General features: G+C 36.8%; 2 protein-coding genes across 7 annotated transcripts in view; one reads left to right on the forward strand and one right to left on the reverse strand.

Moving 5' to 3' along the window:
* ENTPD5 (ectonucleoside triphosphate diphosphohydrolase 5 (inactive)) overlaps nucleotides 1-3975 on the reverse strand; it is a 30278-nt gene extending 26303 nt beyond the window's left edge. For all 4 annotated transcript variants that reach the window (XR_012073749.1, XM_072963402.1, XM_072963401.1 and 1 more), the window contains exons 1-2: nucleotides 3919-3975; nucleotides 1966-2044 (exon numbers count right to left, since the gene is read on the reverse strand). The gene's annotated coding sequence lies outside the window, so the exon portion shown is untranslated. The remainder of the gene's footprint in view (nucleotides 1-1965; nucleotides 2045-3918) is intronic.
* Nucleotides 3976-4061: 86 nt separating this feature from the next.
* BBOF1 (basal body orientation factor 1) overlaps nucleotides 4062-26705 on the forward strand; it is a 44254-nt gene continuing 21610 nt past the window's right edge. For all 3 annotated transcript variants that reach the window (XM_072963403.1, XM_031679227.2, XM_072963404.1), the window contains exons 1-8: nucleotides 4062-4245; nucleotides 7526-7754; nucleotides 13702-13767; nucleotides 15196-15339; nucleotides 22550-22630; nucleotides 23892-23962; nucleotides 24720-24864; nucleotides 25944-26437. In XM_072963403.1, the coding sequence (XP_072819504.1) occupies nucleotides 4172-4245; nucleotides 7526-7754; nucleotides 13702-13767; nucleotides 15196-15339; nucleotides 22550-22630; nucleotides 23892-23962; nucleotides 24720-24864; nucleotides 25944-26437 (1304 nt within the window). In that variant the 5' untranslated portion in view covers nucleotides 4062-4171. The remainder of the gene's footprint in view (nucleotides 4246-7525; nucleotides 7755-13701; nucleotides 13768-15195; nucleotides 15340-22549; nucleotides 22631-23891; nucleotides 23963-24719; nucleotides 24865-25943; nucleotides 26438-26705) is intronic.

Raw genomic sequence — 26705 nt, forward strand, 5'->3', positions numbered from 1 at the left:
TTTTCCTTCTGAAAACTTTCATCGATTTTCCACTGTCCATAACAGAAGTTACAAACTCAAATACTGAAATGCCTACCTGGGCCAGGCAGAAAACGTAACACCTGAGTAAACGTGTGTGTAAAACAACAGGAAGTGGTGGGGACTGTGCAAACTGGGAAGCACATGTCCCACCTAAAAGGTCAGTTGCTTGCTGTTCCAGATTGCTACCATCCTGAAATACAGGCACAGTACTGCCAGGTCTTCTCCTTTTTCAAGATAAGCTAAAAGCACAGATTTCTAAATAGAATCTGGTTTTAAAACAGTGACAACTAATTTCATTAAAAAAAACAACAACTAAAAAAAAAACCACTGTGCAGAACAAATAAAACATTATTTATGGGTTGAATCCAGCCCTCAAGTGTCCAGTTGGTCACTCTGCTCCGTAGGATAAAAGACAAACTTCTTCCCTATCATTCTGAGTCCTTCACTGTGAATTCCCAGGCTACCTTAACAAAGTTTTTTGCCCACTACTTCCACATAAGAACCCTCTACTCTAGTCTAATGGTTCTCAAACTTTGGCATGCACCTAGAGGGTTTGTTAAAACATAGACTGCTGGGCTTCACTGCCAACATTTTGGATTCAATAGGCCCCAAGTGGGGTCTGAGAATTTGCATTTCTAACAAGTTCCCAGGTGATGCTGATATGTGTGGACACTTTGGGAACCACTGCTCTAGTTAAATTTGTCCTTGTCTCAAGCACACGGTGATTTCACCCATATTGCTCTATCTTTCCAGAAAGCCTTCCTTTTGACTTTTAGACTACCTCATCCTGAAAACATTCTCTACAGCAGTCTTTTCATGCCTCCAAATTCCTGTAGCACTTAAGAGTCCATGCCATCTCCCTTTTATCCATCACCACTTGTTGATTTTTATGGTTAACTGTTTGTGCATAGCAGCCAATGAAGTTCTGTATTCTCAGAGATCAATGTCCAGGTCAGCACGTTATACACCTGACTGTGAGCCACTTGAAAGCAGGGGCCCTGTCTTGTCTCACATTGTATCCTTCAAGCTATCAGTGCCTGGTATACAGTTGATACTCACTAAACATTTCTTAAAAGAATGAACATCTGACAGATCCATGAAATGAAAGTGCAGATAAGTGGGCCTGAAATTGGGTATAAAACTTTTCTTAGAGAACTGACCGTAAGTCTTATGTGATGGTTTTATCAGAATGGACAACTAACAAAAATTGAATACTCTGCAAATAAATTGCCAGTAAGTAATAATTATCTGTGGCAACACATTTTGTATACAAATAAGTGAAAGCTAAAAAAAAAAAAAAAAAAAAGACTTGAAAATTGGTAAGACTAAATCCTTTATCTCCAGGATTCTTTATCCTCTGTAGGGGTATGAATCAGTCATTATATCACAAGATAATACCTATTTAATAAAATTCTATATTTGCACCACATGCAATAAAAATGTAGGATGAAATTAACTTCCCATAATAGTCATAAATACTGATCAGTCCCTTCGGTTATAGTTTGGATGACAGTATCTTTACCCAGGATTCTAAAGGCTGTGTGAAAACAAAACCAAAAACTGTTCACCTAGTCTCTTCTACTCATAGAGTAGCATCTGCTATCGAGTGAGTACCAGGATGATTTAAGAGTAGAAACTTGGTCTCCAGGCCAAACCAGAATAAAGCCACAGATGACTTTACAAACTAAACCCCATTTTGGAACTACTGGAAGAGGAAATCAGAAATGATATATAGCTTGAGATATAGTCCTTATTTGGCTTCTTGAACAACTCCACACTTGATGGTATTACAATCAATGGGACATCTGGCAAAGATAGAAAATCCAACTCAGGAAAAAACAAAAACAAACAAACCAAAAAAACCAACTCAGGAGCCCATGAAGTACTTTACAGCTTTAAGACAGCAGGCATGTTACCTTACATCCAGATACTTGCCCTACCTACCAGGACCATAATGATCTTGTTTGCATGAGGATTCAGCCAATACACTCCACATTTCTATGATGATGAGGAACTATGTAAACTGCACAAAAAAAAAGAATTACAAAGTCAAGTCAACAAAACACTAAGTGCTTATGCCAAGTTTTAAAAGTATTAGCTTTTAAAATTCTAAATAATGAAACAAAGCAAATTTATTCAGCAAAATAAACTTCATAGTAAAACTACCAGAAATTATGGAAGGAAGTATTACCAGATGAATTGCTAAATAGGAACTTTATCCTCTACTATCTGTACCATCAGATGTTTCTTACAGAGAGATGACTTAACAATAACACCTAGTTCTTTCACAGAGAACGTGGAGGTTCAGAAGACTGTAGATTCTAGAACTACCTCTACTACAGTGTGAACCTGGGTATTTCTCTTAGCCATATTCAAGTCACAAGAGTTTTAACTACAAAGTCAAATTAATAATCAATAAAAATGTTGTATGATAAAATAACTATACAGCACATGTAACTAAACTATTATGCATATATATTAAGAAATAATTTTGTTACAGTTTTTCATGTTTAAGTAAGTGAGTCTGTAGGCCTACGTTCAAACAACAAAAGTCTTGGACTGACTTTCATATTATACAGTAACCAATTTTTAGAATGAATTTCAAATATAAAGCCTCTCATAGAAGATTCCCTATCCTCTCTTTCTTGCAAGTAATCAATAGGGTGCATTTTCAGAACCCTAGACGTATAAAATCAATCGTAACTTTATAGATTTCTTTCAAAATAAACCCCTTCAATGTATGGTGATTCCGCCATTGACCCACGGAAACATGACATGCAAACAGAGGGGGAAATGCACTGGGAAATAAGAGTAAACCACAACTATGCTAGAAGACAGTATGACTTAAGAGATTTTCTGTGCTCATTAACAAATCAGCATGTTCCCTCTAACCACAGAATTCAGAAACTACAGAAGTGAAAAAATAAAAGGGGGTGGGGTGGGGATTGCAACAGCGGTCAAAGACCTCTGCAGGGGGTGTGGGGATTAAATCCTCCCTAGAGAAATGGAGAGGGAAGATGGAAAATGAAGTTTCAAAAAGACATTTTAAATTCAGTTTGAAACGGAGGATAACGCACAGCAGGGCTTCAATCACAAGTTCCCTAACTGTTTTCTTGGCAACCAGAATTCCCTATCTTAGGAAGCTCAGTGACTCAAGGACTAACTCACTGAATGAAGACATAATCACAGAGCTCCTCCCTGAAAAGGGGAAACAATTATTTTAAGTAATACCTCTTTTCATAGATGTACTCAGGGAAGAAAATAAAACAAAAATCCAAGACCGAAAAACAAGAGCTTTCAACTTCACGCAACTTGCAGAAATAATGGGCTGCGGGTGCATGAGGTACTAGCAAATGGGAATCTGGGGCCGGTTCTGGGAAGGGCAGCGCTGGCCACGACAGGACTCTCCTCTCCGAGAACTCTCCCCGAGGCCCCAGAGCCTCTCCCGCCCCAGGTGGCAGCACTTTTCTCCTCGCCGAGCTCCCAGACGCCGGCACGCGCTGCCCGCCTCACCCCTAAACATCACTCTCGGAGAAGTCCTCACACTGCCTCATCAAAAAAAATGTTTGGCTTGGTAAGTCTCCTGACTGCGCCATCCCTTACAGAATTAGCAAGAGTCAGAAGCCAAGAGAGGGAGAAAGAAACCAAGAGTCGGGCAGCTTCGGGAGAGGCCGCGGCCACGCTGGCTGCGGCGCGAGGGAAGGGGAGAACTTGAGGGCGAGACGCGAAAGGCTGCAACCCCGCGGGGGGCGGTCGGACCCAAAGGGAAACAAGCCTCCTTAGGAGAGGACGCTCCGACCGTCACCATCACCGCCCGGGATGGCCTGCTCCCTGCCGCCTGCCAGCCCAGCTAGGACGCTGGTCAGGCTCTGGCGCCTCCGCCGCTCGCACACTCACCGCGCGCGCGCCGCCCCGCCGCGGCCACCCGCCGCCCTCTGCGCGATCTCCGCCCCGCCCCCTGCGCCCGGCCGGAGGGCGGGGCTCGCGCAGTGGCGTTGGGGCTACGTCACCGGCGCGTGCGCTCTCTGCGCGCAGAGGACGGCCCGAGCGGAACGTTACCCGCGCGGCGTCCTGGTGTCCTTGGAGACGGAACCCGGTCCCGGCTGCTGCGAGAGGCCACGACGACAGCGGGGGCCCTGAAAAAGCCAAGATGCCGTCGAAGGAAAAGGACAAAAAGAAAGGCAAGAGCAAAGACAAAGGCAAAGATAAAGACAAGAAGAAGAAGTAAGGAGAAGCACCCTGGGGTCCCTGCTCCCTGCTGGATGACTGGCACCCTCCCGCTGGTCCTCCTGGACCCTTCTCTCTCTCACTCTTCTCTTCCTGCTTCAGAAAAGGACAGCTCCCATTGTTCAGAAATTTCCAAAATGCATGCCAAGCCATACTGTTTCGATTAAGACAAGAGTATGAGATTTGGGACCCAGAAGTTATTTAGACACAGCCTCTGCCTATGTGTAATGCACTAACGAGGAGACAGATAGCCCTCAAAGAATAGAAGTAACACAGGATAGAATGAAATAGGTGCTAGGCAAGAACACAGAACTGAGAATGAGGAGAAAGAGTTCTGACTCTGGAAATAAAAGTCAGGATAACATGTCTTGGGATGTTGGAGGTCCTCTAGACCTGTGCTGTCCAATAGAGTGGTCACTGGTCATGTGTGGCTATTAAATTAAAATTAGTTAAAATTTAAAATTCAGATCCTTATTTGTACTAGCCATATTACGTGTACTCAATAGGCGCTTGTGCCTAGTGGTGACTGTATTGGACAGCTCAGATATAGAGCATTTTCATCATCGCAGGAAGTTCTATTGGACAGCACTGCTCTAGATTAGTGATTCTCAGGCTGGGACGATTTTGGCTTCCAGAAGACATATGTCAACATCTGGAGACATTTTTGGGTGTCACATCTGGGGATGTGCGCTACTGGCATCTAGTGACTAGAGACCAAGGATGCTGTTAAATATCCTGCAGTGCACAAGACAACCAAAGATCATGTGGTTCAGAATATCAGCAGTGCCAGGGTTGGGAAAACCTGCTCAAGACTTTAAGCGTCTCTGGAATAGGCACTGAGCATTATTCACCACATTTCCAGCACCTAGCAGAGAGCCTGGATCATAGCAGATGCTTAATATTTGTTAAATAAATTAAGGTGTCTGCTTGTATATGCTTCAACTTGGATCTTTTTTTCCCCCGAGAACTGTGCTCTGGGTTTGTTGCTTTATGCGTGTAGCCTGTGAAATTTCTGCTGTGTGGTTGAGATCATCTTGAATATCCAAAGGCTCTCTGGGTGATTGAAGTAGCTCCTTGGGCTTTTTCAGGGACCCTTTTGGTTCAAAGGAAAACCTAAAGGAGTTGACCAAATTGGGTTATTCAGGTTTCCCCAAACTGATAAGAATTTCTGAACTGAGTAGTATTGTTCTAGTACTAAACCTTTGCAGGCTTGGAGTTGCTGCTAGATTGCCACTGAACCTATTGAATGACCCTAGTGGTTCCTAGACACATTGGAATCATACATGGTGTCCAACAACACAGTATGTGGGACCGCAAGGGAATCTCCTAAACTTGTAAAGTTTATAAAATAACTTGTTTAAGAGAGTAATGCATGCTCATTACAGAAAGTGTAAGAAACATGGAAAGTCAAAGGAGAAAAAAAAATCACCTGTAATCCCATCATCCAAAGATAACCACTGCTATCATTTTGGAATATTCTTTTTCTTCTTTTATAAAATGATAGTCCAATATACAGATTTATATTTGTAGCTCCCCTACCCCAGTGTATTATTATAAATATTCTTCTACAGTGTGATTTAAGAAAAAATTTTTTTAGGCTAACTAGTCTGGCATTTTTATTTTAATTCAAGTATAGTCAGTTACAATGTGTCAATTTCTGGTGAACAGCAGAGTGTCCCAGTTATACGTATACATACATGTATTTATTTTCATATTCTTTTTCATTAAAGGTTATTACAAGATATTGAAAATAGTTCCCTGTGTTATACAGAAGAAACTTGTTTTTTTAAAATCTATTTTTATATATAGTGGCTAACATTTGCAAATCTTAAACTCCCAAATTTATCCCTTCCCACCCTGTTTCCCTGGCAACGTAAGATTGTTTACTATGTCTGTGAATTAGTTTCTGTTTTGTAAATGAGTTCATAGTGTCTTTTTTTTTTTTTAAGATTCCACATATGAGTGATATATGGTATTTTTCTTTCTCTTTCTGGCTTACTGAACTTAGAATTACCATCTCCAGGTCCATCCATGTTGCTGCAAATGGCATTATTTTATTCTTTTTTATGGTTGAGTTAGTCTAGCATTTTTTAAAAATGCCAAGGGCTTATCATTCCTGGAACTCACTGGCATATGTTTTCTATTTTTGACCATGCATCTACAGTGAGAGAGGGTAACAGACCTTTTATTCCTTGAATTTTCCATGACTCATAGTTTGAGAAATCCTGCTTTGTTTCTGCAATCAGTATTAGTGGTCTTCCTATGACAAATACTATCCAATTTCTTGCATCAGTTACTCTGAGCAGCTTAGACCTGATACTTCCAGAGAGAAACTGAATTTTTGTAGCAAGGCAGTCTGTCATTAATGCCTAAATCATGCTGGAAAGGGAGGTCAACAGCTATAACCGACTGAGGGGTTGGGGATGGGGCTAGCTTTAATTTGAAGAGAAGAAAAGGTGAGAATGGGACTGGAAAGGAATCAAGAACCAGGAGTTAGGAGGTGGGATGGAGAGTGACAGTATAGAAAGGTCCACACATACGAATGTGTGAAAATATCTAGAATTCAAATATAGGTGAGGTCTTATTTATTATCTAAATATGTATATACCCAGTGCCTGCCATACATAGGGGATAGTGTTTTGTTAATGCTCATATAATAAATCTTTATTTCGGAAAATCTCCCCTTTTATCATTTTAATGTTTAAAACCGTCATTATTTTAAAATTTCCTCTCCACTTCTATATAAATGATTATGGTTTCTTTCCCTGCCATCCTTGAAGCCTGGTGTATTGTGGCAAAACAACCTAAAACAAAAACAAAACTGGGATTAGGGGTGAATGGAAGATTACAGAAGTGTGGATTTAAAATTAGTTACATTAAAATACATCATCATGCAGAACGGGAACTAAGGTAATGAATTTGCAGTGGAGAGAACCAAGATCTAAGACTGAGTGAGTAGGCACAGAAAAGACTGCAGATATGAGAGAATCAAAGAAGTGAATGAAAAGATGTGAAAGCTTTATCAAATGAATTTGACTTATCATGCCTGTTTGTTTTTCCAGTCCTTTAGAGTTATGCGTCACAGCTCCCCTCTTTCAGGAAGAGGCACTTAACTCTATTGTCAAGTAAATATTTCTTATTAACTCATTCATACGATAGTATTTGCTCATATGAGCCAGGCAAATACCAAGCAAAACAAATAATAATAAAGAGAAAGGTGTAATACTAATATAATAGAGAAATAGTTATATGCTGTCAATGTCCCCTTCCCGTACAGGAAGCCAGTAAAAGTTGAGGAATCTGCCGTGGACAGAGCCAAGGCCAATGCGGCCCTTTGGGAGGCCAGGCTGGAAGTCACAGAACTCTCTAGGATTGAGTATCGTGATACTTCCCGGAGACTGGCAAAAAGTAACGAGAACTTAAAGAAACAGCAGTATAGAATGGAGAGAGACACAATGTCTGTATTAAGCTACCTGAAGAAGCAGGATCAGGAGAAAGATAATCTGGTAGGTAGGTAGAAACCTTCCTGAGCCTTAGTAACTACCTCTGTGGTTATATTGGTGTGGTTATATATTTCAAGGATTTCAATTCCTTGAAATCTCATCACATAGTTAAGGCACTTCAATTAACCTTAACTCTCCTTGAAGCAACATGTTATTTCAGAATGGCTTTACTGTCAAAATTGGCTCTTTTTTTTGTTTACAGTCCTTGTCCCATGTTTTCTTGACTGAAACAAAGATTGATGATCCTAAGGGAACATTATGATCAACTTATTTTAAGAACAAGAGCATGGTATAAGATCTATATATTCTTTTGATATTGACAACTATTTAAGTTTTAATGATTTGTATCATATCAGCAGTTCACTGATAATCCATGGTCTCATGATTATGAACCCAGGAAGCTGATTCTCTTCTTTTTGACCTGTTGAGTCTTGAATTTATCTTATTGTACCTTGTTGAAATGTTGGGAGTAGAGCTATTGTTTTAGGTCTGGGAAAAAAAGGGAAGGGAACTAACATTTTGGGGCTCCTGTTTTGTGCCCAGCACTATGCTAGGTAATATTTACCTCTGCTATCTCATTTTGTCCTTTTAATAACCCATGTAGCTACAAATTGTCATTCCCGTTTTACAGATAAAGAAATTGACTCTCAGACAGGACAGGTATTTGCCCAAAATCTCACAGCTCGCAGGTATTAACGTGGAATTTAGGTGTGACTTAAATTCTTCTCTTTCCCATCTGCCTCTGTGAGCCCTATGAAGACCCAAGAAAATTTCCACCATGCTTCTTCATTCCTATGTATGTTTTTGTATTTTTATTATTTATGTAGTATATATCCACACATAATACATATTATAGTCCTGTTTTGTTACGGAAACGACAGGCCAGCCAAGAAACAAGCACCACTCGGAGTGTTGGAGTACTCAAATGTATTACGCTGGTGGGCTCAGAGGGGCTTCTGCTCCGAAGCTCTGAGCACCTCCAAGACGTGCGCATGAGGTTTTATAGGGTAAAGTACAAGCTTGGGATATTTGGCCAATAGGCATGGAACAGCTTTAGCAGCATCATTATCACAAAAGTGGAGGCAGGGAGGCAGCAAACCAACATTCCAAAGCCAGATATATCTCTTTGAAAATCCAGCTGGCTAGCAAAAAAAACATGAACAGCAAACCAACACTAATTAACTTAGATTTACAAGTTAGTCCAGCAGAACTCAGATCAGTATTCCGATACTTAGATTTGTGAGTTATCCTGTTAGCCCAGCCCAGCCTCTCCTTCACATTGCTAGACTTGTGAGTTATCTTGTTAGACCAGCCCAGCTTTTCCTTCACAGTTTTATATTTTACGTTAGTAGTGTCATATTGTATATATCTTTTGCAACTTGTTTTTTAATACAACGTTATTTTTTGTGGTATATTTATAAAAGTCACATGATTCAGTTTATTTTACAAAAATTTATAATGAGCATGCTTTATTTTTTTCATTCATTCTTAGCTACCTTATAATATTCCATCAAATAAATAAACCAAAATGTTGTTCACATAACCCTGTGGATTAATCAGACTCCATTTTTTCATTATTACAAGTAGACCTTCAGTAAATATTCTTGGGTATGTCTGCTTGTGCCCATGTTTGAGAGTTTCTCTAGAGTAGACACTTAGAAGTTAAATTACTGTATTATGAGGTATGCATAGTTTCAACCTCACAAGGGTTTAAATTGAAGTCCAAAGGGGTATACCAGTCTATACTGTCACAAGCAATGTATTACAGTGAGTTCCTGTTTGTCTACATTTCTGTGAAAACTTGATATCATACTTAGTAACTTTTGCTCAGTTTTATGGGTGGAAATTGGAAGGCAGCTATGCTTACCACTATACCACCAACACTGCACTATGGGTGGAAATTGGTATGTGGTTTTAATTTGTATTTTCCTGATTATTAGTCACTTGAGCATCTTTTATATGTTCCTTCACCCATTTTTAAAATTTTTTTAAACGTTTGCTTCAGTACACATATTGGAGTGATGCAAAGCATGGCTTCTACGTAAGGATGACATGCAAATTCATGAATCATTCCATAATTTGTTTCAAATGCCACATTTTCGAGGAGACCCTTCCTCACTACCCTCTTTAAAATTAAAACCATCTCCCTTGTCTTATTTTCTTCATAATATTTATTAACTTCTGTCATGCTATATGCATGTTACTTATGTATTTGTTTATTTTCTCTTCTCCTGATTAGAATGAAACCTCATAGAAGTAAAGAATTTGGGAGCCTTTTTAAATTGCTGAATGTTATATCTCCAGCACCTTATTATGGGCTTGGCACATAGTAGGCACTCATTAAAATATTTCTGCATACATGAATGAGTGACTTGTGACTGCACAGATGCTTTGAAAAAGTTAATAGCAATCAAAACAAGTACAAGATGATATTGGAAGCATATTAGAGAAATCAGACAACTGAACATTAGTGTGGATTTTCTGTGTCTTATTAAATAAAGTGTAATTTTTTGTGCATTTTTTAACCTTCTTTCCAAGGCAACTGCCATTTTAAAAATAGTAGGCATTATCAAAATTGTCTGCTATAAAATATTATTCTAAAGTAAGCCTTTAGTCCAATTATACAAATAATTTTCAAGATTCATTACATAGAAGCTTTGTGGTTTGCATTAGCTAATTGATACTGGACTATACTTATTGCTATCACTTGTATTTCCAGATTTTCATCTGCCTTTGTGTATCAAAGGCCAGCATCTGGCTGTAGCAAAAACATAATTTTCTCACAATCATGGATACCCATTAAAACCAAAGAAACTACTTTGGAAGGAAGAAATAAAATAGATTCAATATACCCTGGTTAACTAGCTCTCTTATAGTTTTTTTACGCATTATACTATATCCTAGAAATGCATTATTTACTTAAACTTTATTTAAACTGTTTATAGTCTTCATGTTAATTATAGAAATATTAGAAATGAAATGTGGGGGGTGGGTATAGCTCAGTAGTAGAGCACATGCTTAGCATGCAGGAGGTCCTGGATTCAATCCCCAGTATCTCCATTTAAAAAAAAAATGAAGTGTGTTTTAAAAATTATTATATCTTGGACAAAATTAGGAGATTTTCCTTAAGAGTGGGTTTTTGTGTTTAAGATTTTGTTCAACCAACACAAAATAAATCTCATATTTTATACCTGTCCTACATGACTTAGGGCTGTCTCAATTTATTTAAAAATTGTTTTGGTTTCTTTAAACTATTCTAAGATTATTTACAACAATATTTCACTTCTATATCTCAGATTCTATAACCATATCAAAGAGTTTTTAGTTTAAAAAGCTACTCAGGCTTCCTACAAAAACATACCTGTATCCTTTGAGAAATTATTGATTTTAAGACTGGAGCAGGGAGAGTAAAAGATGAACTTAGACTATCTTATTGTGCCAGTAAGAAAGTAAAAATAATTAAAGGACACTGGAGGTATCTTGAAGGGACTCCCACTGGCCAGATCTGGGACAATCAGAATAAAGAATGACAGTAATAGATTATAACTCATTGAATAAAATAAGTCCATGAGTGCTTACAACTACTAGATAAATATATAGATTAATAAATAAGGGAGAAGGGAAAGCCTTTCCTTACAGTGGAATGCAGTAAATTATTAAATTTCCAAAGAATGATGAAATTAGAAAAATCACCATTTGGCATCAGAATTGTAATTGATTCAGTCAAGAATCCACGGTGGATGCCAAAACAAGTGGGTGAAAGTTTGATGAGCAGAAGGATATTTGCATAAACTCAAACTATCTTCCCACAGATTACTTAATAATTTCAAAAGGCAAAATAGTAACTTTTAAGTGGAGAAACCTGGCAGACACAGTCTTAACCAGTTGATTACAATGAACACCAATCACCTCATGGCATGGTGCAGTGAAAAGGATATTTCATCACCTAGGCAGTGTATGCTTGCCAAAAAGGCATAAACTCAATCATCTCATGAAGAAACATCAGACAAACTGAAACCTGGCCAGTAGTCTTCCAAAATGTTGATATCATAAAAGAAACTGCTCAAGATTAAAGAGACTAGGATATATGAAAACTAAGTATAATGCACAATCAGGGATTATATCCTGGATAAGAAAAAGAAGTTACAATGAAAGGACACCATTGGGACAATTGGTGGAAAAATTTAAATATGTACTATAGATTAAATAATAGTATTATATTTATGTTAAATGTCCTGATTTTGATCATTGTACTATGATCAAACTCTTTTAAGAGATTGTCCTTTTTCTTAGGAAATACCTACTGAAATATTCAGGGGCAAAGGAATATGATGTCTTAAGCTTATTCTCACATGGTCCAGAAAAAACAATTTAAAATATCTATCACCTGTGTGCATGAAAATATTTATGTATTTAGATAGACCTATCATATAAGGAAAGCAAATGTGGCAAAATTGGATGTAGTCTATATAGGAATTCTTTGTACTCTTCTTGAAACTTTTCTTTAAAAATTTACTCATTTAAGAGAAATACAAATCAAAACTCTAAATTAATCACTTCACACCCATTAAGATGACTACTATCAGAAAAACAAAAAATAATAAGTGTTGGTGGGGATGCAGAGAAATAGGAATCCTTGTGCACTGTTGATGGGAATGTAAAATGGTGCAACCAATATGGAAAACAGTACAGAGGTTCCTCAAAAAATTAAAGGTAGAATTTCATATGCTCCAACAATCTCACTATTGGGTAGATTTCCAAAAGAATTTAATGCAGGATCTTGAAGAGATAATTGCACATCCATGTTCTCGAAACGTTATTCACATAGTCAAAAGGTGGAAACAACCCAAATGTCTGTTGACAGATGAATGAATAAAGAACATGTGGTATATACATACAATGTCATATTACACAGCCTTAAGAAAGAAGGAAATCCTGTCATGTGCTATAACATGGATGAACATTAGGGACATTATGCTAAGTAAAATAAGCTTGTTACAAAAGGCCAAATACTGTGTGATTCCACTCATGTGAAGTATCTGTGGCCAGGGAATGTTAACTGTTCCAGTAAACAAAGAATGTTGCCCAAGATTCTAGCTCTACAAAGATCAAGCCATCAGCCACTGCAGTGGCACTACCTCTGCCTGGACTGCCTCCCCCATGGTGTGTCCTGAGGGGAATTCAGGATGGAAAAAAACAGGATACTGGCCCTAAAGAGTTAGGATGCATCTAAGGAATAATTTCAATGAACCCACATCTTCCCATACATAGAAAAGCACTAAAATCATTAACCTGAGTGTCTGTTCCTTGTGACTAGTCATAATCTTTTGGTGTTTAACTACATGTTTTTTCCCAGGAAAAAAGTCCTAAATATCTTGTCTCCTCCCTTACCTCTTCTGAGCAGTTACTCAGGGCTATCTGAGAGACTGTTTCCCAGGATATAGCCCTCAGTTAAGATCCTGGAATAAACTTAATTTGCAACTTTTAGGTTGTGCAGTTTTTCTTCAGTAGATGTATCTGAAGTAGTCAAAATCATAGAAACAATGTAGAAAGCCTGGGGGAGGTAGGAGAAGGAATCAGTGTTTCATGAACAAAGAGTTTCAATTTTGTAAAGTGAAAAAGTTCCAGAGATTTGTTGCACAATAATGTGAATACATACTTAACACTACTGAACTGTACACTTAAAAATGGTTAAGATGGTGAATTTAATATTGTTTTTTACTATACACAGATAAAAAAAAAATTTACGCTGGCAATTCTGATGATAGCCAAGTTTTGAAAACTGGCAATAGCAGATTAACGTATGGATTATATCCTCTCTCCTCTTCCCACCTTACTCTGCCTCTCCACCACTACTGGTTTTAGTATCATGTCAAAACTAGGCTACTTAATTAAGGTGGGACATAGAGAAATTTCTTTACCTTCTTGACTCTATTTCCATTTTCTACAGATTGAAAAATTGAAACAGCAATTGAATGAAACAAAGGAAAAAGCCCAAGAGGAGAAGGAAAAATTGGTGAGTATGTATATTGTCCCTTCACTTCCTAGTGGTCAGGTTTCTGGCAAGTTCAGATATTTAAGACACAAGGGAAAAAAGTGAATAGGTCTTCTGAGCAGCTCAGTGACCTTAAAACTCACACACTTGATTGTACAGAAGCTCAAAAATAACATAAAATTATGTTACTGTAGAAAACCATCTGTAGTAGTGGCACTTACTTATCTTGGGTTCTACAGCTTTTCAGTGGACAGAGCCAGGAAATATATAATATATAAAAAATACATTTAAAGATTAAAATATATCATGAGCCCATACTAATACTTTAAATTCAGATGCAGTAGAACAGGATTTTTACTTAACTTTGTCTGTGTCTCCTTTCTCCCTCACCCAAAATCCTAATTCTTAATGATACCAGTATAATTGTGTGTTTTCTTCAAACCTCAATACATAAATAGGCATAGAGCACTAATATTAACACTACTAACAACACAGATTAGTGGATACAGTGTAAGATTTTAGGGGCCACTTCCCCCCTTAGGTTATGTACCAACAGGGATCTACAATCAAATTAACAAGATTTAAAAACCATTTGACACATTTCCTTTCTGTGAGATTATACTACCAACTCAACAACACATTTTGCTTTTGATTTTTAGATGTTGCTTTAAAAAAATTTATTGTGCATGTAAAATCATGTAATTACTTAATTATAATTATGTGAAACATTTATGTGGGTCAAGTCTATCAAACATGGTATATTCTGAGAACTCTAACTTCTGTCTATGTCTTTGCAATATACTATACTGTCAAAATGGATTTTTGTCAACATGATAGGTGAGAAATGGTATTTTAGTGTACTTCAGTTTGCATCTCTCTTACTATGAGCTAGGTTGAGCATTTTTTAAATGAGTTTAAGGGTCAGTTGCATTTCTTTTGATATCTCTTGTTCATTTTTAAATTGTGGTATTGGCCTTTTTTTTCTCTGCTTCCCTCTTTTTTTTTTTCCTCCTTTCCCTCTGCTTCTCTTCCCTTTCTCCTCCTCTTTTTTCTTCTACTCCATCTTCCCCCCTTCCTTCCTCTTTCTCCCACCTTCTTCTTTATTTATTTATTGGAGATATGGGCCCTCCCTTTGTCTTAGTTTACTAATTTTAATTTATGATTAGGGATTTATTTCTTTCCTACAGATTAAAGATTTGTTTAGTCTTCTCATACCTCTTTTTAATAAATACCTGCATTTTCTATGAGAGATCAGCTCATTTTAGAATTTCTTCCTTATTCAAGGCACTTGTTATCTTTTAACAAAAATTAAAACTATATACAAAAATAAAAAGGGAACATTTCTTCAAAGAAGATAGACAAATGGCTTAAGGCTTCATATGGAACAGGACTCTGTGTGACCTCTGTTTTTTTCTTAACTCATTTACCTGTTTTTTTTTTCATATACAGGAACAAAAATATACTGTGCAAATAAATGAGCTGGAGGGACAGTTCCATCAAAAAGCCAAAGAAATTGGAATGATTCAGACAGAGCTCAAAACAATAAAACAATTCCAGAAGAGAAAAATCCAAGTGGAGAAAGAATTAGATGATGTAAATTTCTTTCTTTCTTTCTTTCTTTCTTTCTTTCTTTCTTTCTTTCTTTCTTTCTTTCTTTCTTTCTTTCTTTCTTTCTTTCTTTCTTTCTTTCTTTCTTTCTTTCTTTCTTTTTCTTTTTTTAAAGAAGATTAGTATTAACTACTTATGTTTGCAAAAGCCTTCATAGACATTTACCCCTGTTAGATGGTAAAGGATTCCCTTTGACATTTTAGAGATTATTTGAGAGAAAAGGGGAAGATAACATTAGTGCAGGACTGGATGCAGAAATTCTTGATAGTTAGACAACTGTTTCCCCTAAGCATTCATTGATTTCTTTGTGAATTCACCAAATCTTAGCCAACACACCCTCCCACACTTATCAGCAGTTAAACCTTTGAAACTACAGCTGTGGAAAACATTAGGGGCAAAGCAGCAAAGTCCTAAAGGAAAATATGTTTAGACTGATGAATGATAATTTTAGAAAAGTTTAAAAGACACTCTGGGTGGGGGTGGATGGGATGAGGAAAACTGAGTTTTTCAGAAAGTTTCTCTGACCTTGCTATGTTCTTTCCATTCCCTCAGTTCAGAATATAGTTTTACTGCATTAATGACAATGCAATAAATGGCACAGATGAGGGCTGGGCACAAGTAGCTGAAATCAACTTTGTGACTTTGGACAAGTTACTTATCTTCTCTTTATCTAGGTTTCCTCATCAATAAAATGGGGATGATAAAAGCTACTGGTTCATAAGGTTGTTGTAAGATTAAACAGAGCTCATATATGTAAAGTGCTTAAAATAGTGTATGCCACATAGTGAGAATTAACAGTGGTATGTGTCTGTCTACAAAAAAAGGTCCTGATTTGTAGCATTTGCTGATTTCCTTAGTGTAAATACTTATATTATGGCCAATTTCAAGCTACCAATGTTCTAACAATGTGCTAGCAAAATTCTTAGTCTCAGCCAGCTCTGACACAGAACTGAATACTGCTACTATTATTAGTAATAGTGGTGATAGAAGTAGTATTGCCACCTAAGATAACCATACACCATGCAATGTAGGGGTTAAAGCTGGTGCTCTGAAGTCAGACTGCTAGAGCATAAATACTGTCTTCACTACTTGGATAGTTTGTTATGTTTCTCATCTATAACATGGAGGTGAGAATAATAGTACCACCTCTGAAGGGTCATTGTGAAGAATAAATGACATACCGTTTTCCCTTGCTATCTGAAAGTAGAGTGCTCCTATGAAACCCTTCCTAAGCCAAGGAAGCAATTACCTTAGGACACACCTTGCCAACGGATGCACAAAATAAATCTAGGTAAAGCACAGATGCTCACAGAGACAGTTCAAAGCTATGGCAGTTTGATGCTGAGTGTAGTTCCCGGGGGGATGAGCTTGGTGGTGCCACTCTCCTCGCTTCTGAGGGTGCCCACTGCCTCTATAACATGGCTCACTGCTGAACACTATTTTTGCTTTTCACCTTTTTTTCCATAAAAATGAAAATTCTCTTTAGATTATTTTCAATTAGCGAAAACAGGTACTGATGTAGTTTTTTGTTAAACAGAGTGGTGTAAGCGAACTTTCAAAAAATGGGGATACCTGTAGTCTGTTTTAAATGCTTAGCCTTGTGTGATAAATATTACCTGCTACTATTATTACTCCTGCTAATATTATGGTTATTACAATTAGTATTCTTTAAGGCCCTTCCACTATCCCTTTCAGTGCCTCTCACTCACAGTCACAGCACGTCTTCCAAGCTCACAGTATCTCTCAAGCTCTCCTCTGGCTACCCTGGGCCCTACTTAGCAAGAACAAACTTTGATGGGAAACTAGAGTTCCTGCATCCTATTTCTGTTTACCTTTAGCTAATTGCCAAATTGAAAAAAAAAAAAGAATAAGGTATATATGACACAGGGAATCAGCCATATTTTATAACTGTAAATGAAGTATAACCTTTAAAAATTGTGAATCTTTATATTGTACACCTTAACTTATGTGATATTGTACATCAATTATACTTCAATTAAAAAAAGAGTGTCTTACTTAGCAACACTTAATGGAGTATAACTGTAAAAATATTGAATCACTATGTTGTACACCTGAAACTAATATAATATTGTAAATCAGCTATACTTCAGTAAAAATAAATAGGAAAAAAAAGAAAAGAAAAAGAAATGAATAAGGTAGATAATAAGATAATGTAGTGGTTGGGATCATGGACTTCATGTCCTGGCTCTGTAGCTGATAGCTGTGTAGCTTTGGATAGTCTGATACCTTCTCTGAGTCTCAGATTTCTCATTTGTAAAATGTAGCTGTAACACCTGCTATCTCTTAGAGATGTTGTATGGATTAAATAATGTAATGTGTGTAAAATACTTAGCACATTTGCTCCTACTAATGCCTAGTAAGAGTAGTACCATAGTAGTTATTGATGTTTTGATTATTGTTACGATTATATAACTTTTGAAATCTTAATAGAGGACTCTTAAAAACTCTAATTAAAGGAATGACTTGGCACATTTCAGGCAAGGTGGGGATTGGGAAGACACTTTCTTAAACTGGAAGGAATGTGTTTTAACTCTTCTGATCATAATTGCACAGTTATAGCAAAACCTTCCCATGAGGCTGACTTTGTTCACAAGCATGATTACTCATTGCTTTACAACTGTTCTTACAACTGTTTTAACATTATTCTTAATTCCTGTAGCTCACCATTATATAAACAGTATTTTCTGGGGGATTCTTTCTTCCTATGAGTTTTAAGGCCTTTAAAGTCCTCAAAATACTAGTTATGTAACTATCTTCCCTAGTTATTTTTTATTTGTATTGTTATGTAATCTTTGTAAACTAAGAATAGAAAAGAGCCAAATCACCTACTTTGTATGTACTTGTCACTCCTCACTAGTCCCTAGACTAGTATTTAATAATAAAACTTGCTAAATGAGTGATATAAGACAACCATAAAATTAAAACCTCCCATGGAATTTATAGGATCTTAGAGCTGGAAGAAACTTTAGGGCCCATTTAAGCCATTCTACAGATGAGAAAGACAGAGACACAAAGGTGTTAAGTGACTTACATGGAAAGCTGTAGAGCTGGTAGCAAAATCCCAGTGTCCCGAATCCCTGTCCAGTAGCTTTAGTCTTGATCCTTCTAACTACTTTTTCACCTGTATTAGTTACCTATTACTGCAGAACAAATTACCCCCCAATCTACTGGCTTAAAACAATAATAAACATTTGTTAAAAGCACAGTTTCCATGGAATTTGGGAATTCAGGAGTGGTTTAGCTGGCGGTTCTGGCCTAGGGTCTCTCATGAAGTTGCAGTCAAGATATCAGCCAGAGTTGCAGTCACGTACAGGCTTGATTACAGCTTGAGGATCTGCTTCTAAGGTGCCAACTCACATGGCTATCAAGTCGGTGTGATAATTACTTGGAGGCCTCAGCTTCTTCCCACATGGACTTCTTAAGCTGCTTGAGTGTCTTAACAACTTGGTTGTGAAGATGACTTTACCCAGAGTGAGTAGTAATCCAAGAGAAAGCCTGACTGAAGCTATCCTTTTCTTGACCTCGCCTTGGAAATCATATAGCATTACTTCTGTCATATTCTATTAGTTAGAAGTGAATCCCTAAGTCTGACCCACATTCTAAGGGTGGGTTCCATCATTTGAAGGGAGGGCTGTCAAAGAAGATATGGACAGATTTTAAATCCACCACACCACTACAGTCCTAATTACACACTATTGCAGGAATAATCTGAAAATATCAGTTCTGATGATGTTCTGTTCACCTCTCTCAAGAAATGTCTTTATATTTCTCAACAGAATATTGTCCAGACACCTTAGAGTGAAAATCAAGACCCTACGCCTGCTTTGGAATATAGTATTTCCTTTTCCTATACTTTCCCTTACATAACCCCTTTAATCCACCCAATCTGGATACTCCCTGAAGTCTTTTCTGCCTTTCTCATGTTTACACTGTTTCTTCTATCTGGAATATACTCCTGATAGAATGCTGTCCATTAAATTTTACTTTTTCTTCAAAGCCTTGGCACAAATTCATGTTATCCATAAGGATTTCCCCACAGTCCTGTTTAAAAGTAATAATTTTCTTCCTGCTATTTGTGACAACTCAGATGAAACTTAAGGGCATTATACTAAGTGAAATAAGTCAGAGAGAAAAAGACAAATACTGTATGATATAATTTACATGTAGAATCTTAAAAAAACTGAACTCAGAGTGGTGGTTACCTGAGCTGGGGGGAGGGGGGAAATGGGGAAATGTAGGTCAAAGGGTACAAACTTCCAGTTATAAGATTGACAAGTTCTTGGGAATCTATTGTACAGTATGGTGATTATAACTGATAATACTGTATTATATACTTGAAAGTTGCTCAGAGAGTAGCTCTTAAATGTTCTCATCACAAAAAAGAAATGGTAATTTTGTGACATGATGGAAGTGTTAGCTAATGCTACAGTAGTAATCATTTTGCAATATTTAGGTGTATCAAATCAACACACTGTTCACAATATCAGATATTAATTAAGCTGGAAAAAAGTGAAAACAATTTTAAAGATTATTAGCAAAAAAAGTAATAATTTTCTTTTTTGTGTATTTCCATAGAATTTAGTATTTCTTTTATACCACTTAGCCCATTCTATCTTGATATTATATTTATAATTTGTCTTATCTCCCCTGCTAGACAGTAAATTCTTTGAAGTATCCACAGTACTGTCCTTTGTATTCATCAAAATACAAATACACAATAATGCTCAATAAATCTTTGTTAAATGCTGAGCAGATCTTTTATTTAAAATGTAATTAAAGGAATATCAAGTTTTCTACTAACTATATGGGGAGAATCCTTTTACAATGTATACATATACCAAATCATCATGATGTACACCTGAAATACACATTTTGCCAGCAATTCCTCAATAAAGCCAGAAAGTTTTCTAGAAAGAATATCTAGTTTTGTTTTATATGAAAATTCTACAGATTGAATCAAGTTAAGTTCCTTAACTTTTCAGGAACTCTCAAAATAGCCATCCTAGGTGTAGGTATACAGTCTGAAAGTGAATTAATAACTAATTATTTCTATTGGGACTTAGTGTGATTTTTTTTTAAAGAACAATGTTGCCACCTAGTGGAGAAATAGATTTCAGACCTTTCAAAGAGGGCTAATGGTCCAGGAAGACTTAAAATGCAAAGGTAAAAGACACCGGCTTTATGGGAAAAAATAAGGTGGTTCTGTAGAATCTCAAATATGGAAGAATTAAGGCCTATGTGGGGCCCATGAACTTGGAAAAAAGGAAGAAAATTTATTATACTGTGCATATAGAATTTATTCAACAAATTGAAAAGAGGCTAATTAAATTTAGATTATCCAAAGGTATTAAAAGCATAAATTCAAAGAAAAAATGATTTCTATCTACCTGGTTAACAGAAGTAGTATACATTGGTAGGTTGCAGTTAGTATTTTTAAAATAAGTTTTTTTAGTCTTTCTTGTTTTGACAAAGTGATAATACACATTTCATCAAATTTAGCCTATAAAGAAGAAAATGAAAAGCCTCCCAACAACTACACCCCCGTGAGGTAACCATGGTTAATATTTTGCTGTATTGTCTTTCCTTTTCTCCCCTCTGCTATGCATAAATATATTTTAAAGTATCTATATGCTATTTTTACAAAAATGAGGTCGTTATGTACAAATTGTTTGTTAACCTGATTTTTTCACTTTATATATTGTGAACACTTTTCAATGCCATTACGTATTTTTCTGTAAAACCTTTTGACTAGATGAATGGAATTCCATTGGGTAGATGTGTCATGACTTATTAATTGGTCCCTTTTTGTTGGACATTTGGACTTTCTAATTTTTTACTACTATAAACTGAGGAACATCTAAGTAACAGAGTATTTTCTCTGTATTTTAATTAGTTTTTAGGATAACTTCTTAGAAGTTATAGTGGAATTTATAGGTTAAATTAGAACATGAACTTTTGAAGTTTTTGATAAGCATTGCATAATTACCTTTCAAAAGATTTATTTATTAATTTATAGATTTTTGAGGGAGCCCAATGGAAAATGAAATGTCCACCACCCCCTACTGGGATGGTAGACTCTTCCATAAATTTGTGTATTGATATTAATTTTAAACATCTTTGACAATGTAAGAGGCCATTTTTTAAAACTGTATAAGAAATACATGGATAAAGAAGATCATCTGAAAGAGCTCATATGATATGGATCAAATGGAGATTTAATACAGTTAGAACAGAGATCACAGTAAGGAAAAGTGTTAAGTACAAGGGAAGGCAATATTAGACATAATAATAACTAACCTTTATGTTACATGGTTACTCTTCTAAGTACTTTACATGTATCACTTGTTATTTAATCCTTGCCACACCCCTGTGAGATAGCTACTATTATTATCCTCTTTTTACACTGGAGAACTGAGACTTGGAGAAGATATTTGCCCAAACAGCTGGTAGCTGAGAGAGGTAATAGTTGAACTCTGGTCTGTCTGATGGAAAGCCCTTCTCTAGTGTCTTATTTGTGGCATGAATGTTAGATTGAGCATGCCTATTTCAGTCTGATCGGTTCTTGCTAGTAGGTATAGCCTTCAGGATCATAGCTTTAATTTTCTTTGCTTAGAAGATTTTTATGTCCTTTTTATTTGATACAGTTTTAGAGGCTAGAAGAATCCATCTGTGAGAATCATGGGGAGATATTTTTTAAATTAATACTAGGAAGAATTTTCTAAAAATGGAAGCTCTTAAAGGGCAGCTTAGTGAATCATTAAGATCTGAATTAGTGATACTTTTCTCATAGAAGAGATTCCTATATTAGGTGGGAGATTTGTATAGTCTGACTCCTAAGTTCCTTTCAATTCTTAATATTATGTTTCTGTGAGTCCACATGTTTAAAATGAAGATATTTGGAAAATATGATTATGATAATAACTTATCTGAATGTTCTAAGAACTGTTATTCAGGAAAACCTTTTAAGAAAGGTTTTCTGATCTCGTAAACCTATAGCCAGTTGTGAGAAATATGGTACTCAGAGGGAGGGACATGGAATTTTCTTGTGTGTTCAGGATTAAGAGGTAATGCACAACAGAAAATATTTCTTGATTGAGAATTTTCTAGGAATATGCTCCAACCTCCGCCCCTTTCCTGTTGACCATTTTTGGTTTTTCTGTTATTTTAATTTTAGCTGAAGGAGGATTTAAGGAACACAGAGCAGAAACATCAGGAGACTCTTAGAAGATTGGAAGGCAAATTTTTTGAAGAAAAGGTACGGCACATTTGCACTAACTGATAAATATTTTGTGTACTAGAACAAAGTGTATTTATCTGTATTCCGAGACATCAACTTTCCATTGTTTTTCTAGTCACTGGTAGAAGTTGGGAAGGAAAAAGGAGGATGGGAATGAGTGCTGGGCTGGCCAGCCACCGTGGTATCTGCCTCTCCATGTTAGGTACAAACTTCATGGTTAGATAGAAATTCCTACTCTGGTTTGAGCCCCAGTGCTGCTGGTCCATGGCAGTGAGCTTTCCAGTAAGCCCTGTTCATTCATCTCATACCTCAGCATATTCCACCTGATTATATAAAGGACTTTCCTCAGGTTACTGGTATTTTGTTTTCCCATGTAACCCTTTCCCACCCGGGTATTTTTGTGCTTGCTCTTCCCTCTTCCTGAAGTGTTCTTCCTCTAGCTCTGGCGTATCCTCATTCTTACTCTTCAGAGCTCAAATGTCATTCCTTCAAAGAGATAGTCCCTAAGCCCCAATCTAAAATTACTTCCCTTGGTTACTATCTCATTTCCCCATTTATTTCATTTATAGACTTATTACAGTCTACTCATTCTCTTACTTGTTTACTTGTTAAGGAGGCTGTATAGCATCAAATTGCCTGCATATGAATCCCTTCTCTGCCATCTACTAGCTATATGATTTTGGGCAAGTCACTAACCTCTTTCCCTCAGTTTCCTCAGGCCTTGTCTTTGGGGATAACAGTAAGTACCTAATTCATAGGTATCTAATTACATTGTTGTGAGAAGTAAATAATACATGTGAAGAACCATGCCTGGCACATAGTAAATGCTCTATACATTTTAATTATTATTATTATTTGGATCTCATCCTAGAATATAAGCTCCATGAGAACAGGAACATTATCTGTTTTATTCACTACAAGATTTCTAGTATCTAAAACATCTGGTACACTATTAGTGCTCAATAGGAATTTATTGAATGAATAAATAAATGATTCTCATCATATTGTATTTAGCAGAAATTTCCAATACTGATGTAGATTTTATTTCTATATATGTCATTTTGCTTCCTTAATGGGGAAACTGGGAGGTACCCTTAGGTTCCTATTTTCACACTATCCTCTTTGCTGGCTCCTCCGCTAGTACATAGAGTACTTCGCCTTGGGTCATGTGGACAGGAGTGTTTTATTTGACATTATAAGATACATACTTAAATTTGATATGTAAAATTTGTGGTTAGAAATGTAACTCTCTATTAAAACAGCCTATTTTTTTTTTTAGCACCGTCTAGAACAAGAGGCTGAAAAGAAGATAATAATGCTGGCAGATAGAGCCCACCATGAAGCTGTTGTGTAAGAGATTGCTGCCTCCTTTTTCTTTCTAATAGCCTTTCTTACCTCTTTGCTAGTCTGTTTTGTTCTTATCATGTTGTCTACCCCCTTCTCTCCTGGTTTGATTTCTTCAAGTTTTCTGGTTTACTTTTCTTCACTATTTCTTTCTGTTCATGTCCCACCCCTTTTCCATTCACCCTTTTTGTAGCAGCATGGTGTGGAGGAAGAACCTGGGCTTTGAAGTTACACTTTGGATCTCAACATGTATATGAATTGACTATAGGAAGATTTCTTAACTTTTTTGAAATTAAATTTCTTCATCTAAAAATGGTGTTAATGATAGCTACCATGCAGGGTTGCCATGAGGTATATTAATGAAAGTAACACTAATCTGTGTTGTGTTACTAAATAAACTAAGTCTCAATGGCTTATTTCTTTCTTATGTAACAATCCAGTAAGAGTCTGGCAGCTCTACTCCAGTTACAATTCAGGAACCTGGGCTGCTTCCATCCTGTTCTTCACATCCGGTCACATGGACAGAGAGAGCATGGGAAACTCATGCCTGCTCTTAATTGCCTTGGACTGGAAGTAACACAGTACTTTTTACTTTCCCGTTGGTGAGAACTTAGTTCTTAAGATCCATACCTAATGACTGAATACCCACCATAGGCTGAATAAGTGGTGGTCATTATTATTAATGTCAGGGATAAAGCAGTTATTCCAGTTTGGTAATGTCTAAAACTCAGATCTGTGTTTTGGGATCTTATATCTATTTCAGGCAATTGAACAATGCTGGAAGAACTGTTTTTAAAGAAAATGTTTATCTCCAGAAAGCTCTTGCATACCACCTGAAGGAAGCCGATGCTCTACAGAAAAACTCCCAGAAGTTGCAAGAGACTCAGACTTTCCTTTTACAGCAAAAGGTTCCCATTCTCATTTAGATCTTCTTTCCTAACTTTTTAAAAAAGAATGGGTTGGTGAATACTAAGAACTGAGTATAGTAATGTTACATAATGACAATAGGACCTTTTTTCTTCTGTCTGGATGATGTATTTTTTCTTGTCTGAGAAGTTAATACTGAATGGTTTGTAAGAAACTTTCAACTTGGCTTTATAAATAATATACCAGAACTTTAAATTAACTCCTGTCCTCTACTACCTTGCTATTTATTTTACTTTCCCTAGAGTTGGTCCCTGAATCACTCAGGGATAGGTTCTCAGCTGTGAGTAGAAGCTCTGCCAACAATGGCTTTACTATGTAAGGGTTTATTCTCTCCTCTAAAGGAAGTCTGTAGGTAAGCAATTCAGAGCTGGAATGGTGGTGCCACAAAGTCAACAGAGACCCAGGTTCCTTCACTTTGTTCTGCAACATATGGCTTATATCCTTGGAGTTGCCTCATGGCCCCCAGCAGCTGCTGGAGCTCTAGCCATTACTCAAACAATAGGAAGGAAGAAGGACAAGAAGGAAAACAATATGCCCCTTCCTTTAGAGGTCTTCCTGGATGTCCTGCCCAGTTTCTATTTGCATCCCTTTGATCAGAACTTAGTCACATGGCTTTGCTGAACTACAAGGGAAACTGGGACTTTTCAGTTGCTTACTGCCTTTCTGAATAAAGTTGGGGTTTTATTAGTAAGGAGGAAATGGAAAATGGACATTGGAATAGGCAGCTAGCAGACTGCTACAGCTTCCAGTATGTAGTTGTTAATGTTTTACTGTATAGTCTTACTGATTTTAGAATATCCTATTGATAATATAAAATATTGAATAATTTCAGGATTTTAGAGGAAGGATGCTTTCTTAATTAGCAAAATCCATGGCCTTTGTAAGTCCAGACAGTGACTCTTGATGTTTCTTACTCTTTATGCACAGAATACCAAAAAATCACCATTTCAAGCTGGCATCAAACTCAAATCTCATGAAATAATGGAAATTAAGAACTTTTAAGTTCTGAAATTGATCAAAAAAAAAAAAACCTCTCACTTCTCTCATCTTTCTGTTTTAGGAGATCAATGATCTGTTGGTTAAGGAAAAGATAATGCAACTTACCCAGCAGAGATCACAAATCCAAACTCTCCAGAAGAAGGTGGTGAACTTGGAGAATGCCCTGAGTTGTATGACCAAAGAGTTTGAGACTGAAGTTTTAAAACTGCAGCAGCAGTCAATGATACAGAACCAAGCGGGTCAGGTTGAAATTTTCAAGCTGCAGCAACTTCTTCAGATGAAGAACAGGGAAATGAATCGAGTGAAGAAGCTGGCCAAGAACATACTAGACGAGAGAACAGAAGTGGAAAGATTCTTTTTAGATGCTCTACATCAAGTAAAGCAACAGATCCTATTTAGCAGGAAGCATTATAAACAGGTAGCACAAGCTGCTTTCAACTTTAAAATGAGAGAGGCATGTGCAGGAAGAACAGAATACCCCAAAATCCGAACATTTGATGGCAGAGAGCACAGCACCAATAGTGTGAACCAGGATCTTATGGAGGCCAATAAATGGTACTAATACTGCTTTAAAATTTTATCTTCTGTACTGCTGTTTTTGTGCTCTCTAGAGAAATAAAAACCCTGAAAAGTTCAGTTTGATAATATCTAAGTACTGAATAGATTACTCAGTAAGTTACTTGAGAAGAGGAATTACCTTACTTATTTTTGTAACCCCTATGCTTAGCATAGTGTGTGGGGCTTAGTAGGTATCCTTAATATGCCCCCCCCCACTTTTTGTGTGACAGACTTGTTAAAAGGACTAGATTACTTGTTCCATTTT

Source organism: Vicugna pacos, chromosome 6 (assembly GCF_048564905.1).
Source record: "Vicugna pacos chromosome 6, VicPac4, whole genome shotgun sequence".
Taxonomy (NCBI): domain Eukaryota; kingdom Metazoa; phylum Chordata; class Mammalia; order Artiodactyla; family Camelidae; genus Vicugna; species Vicugna pacos.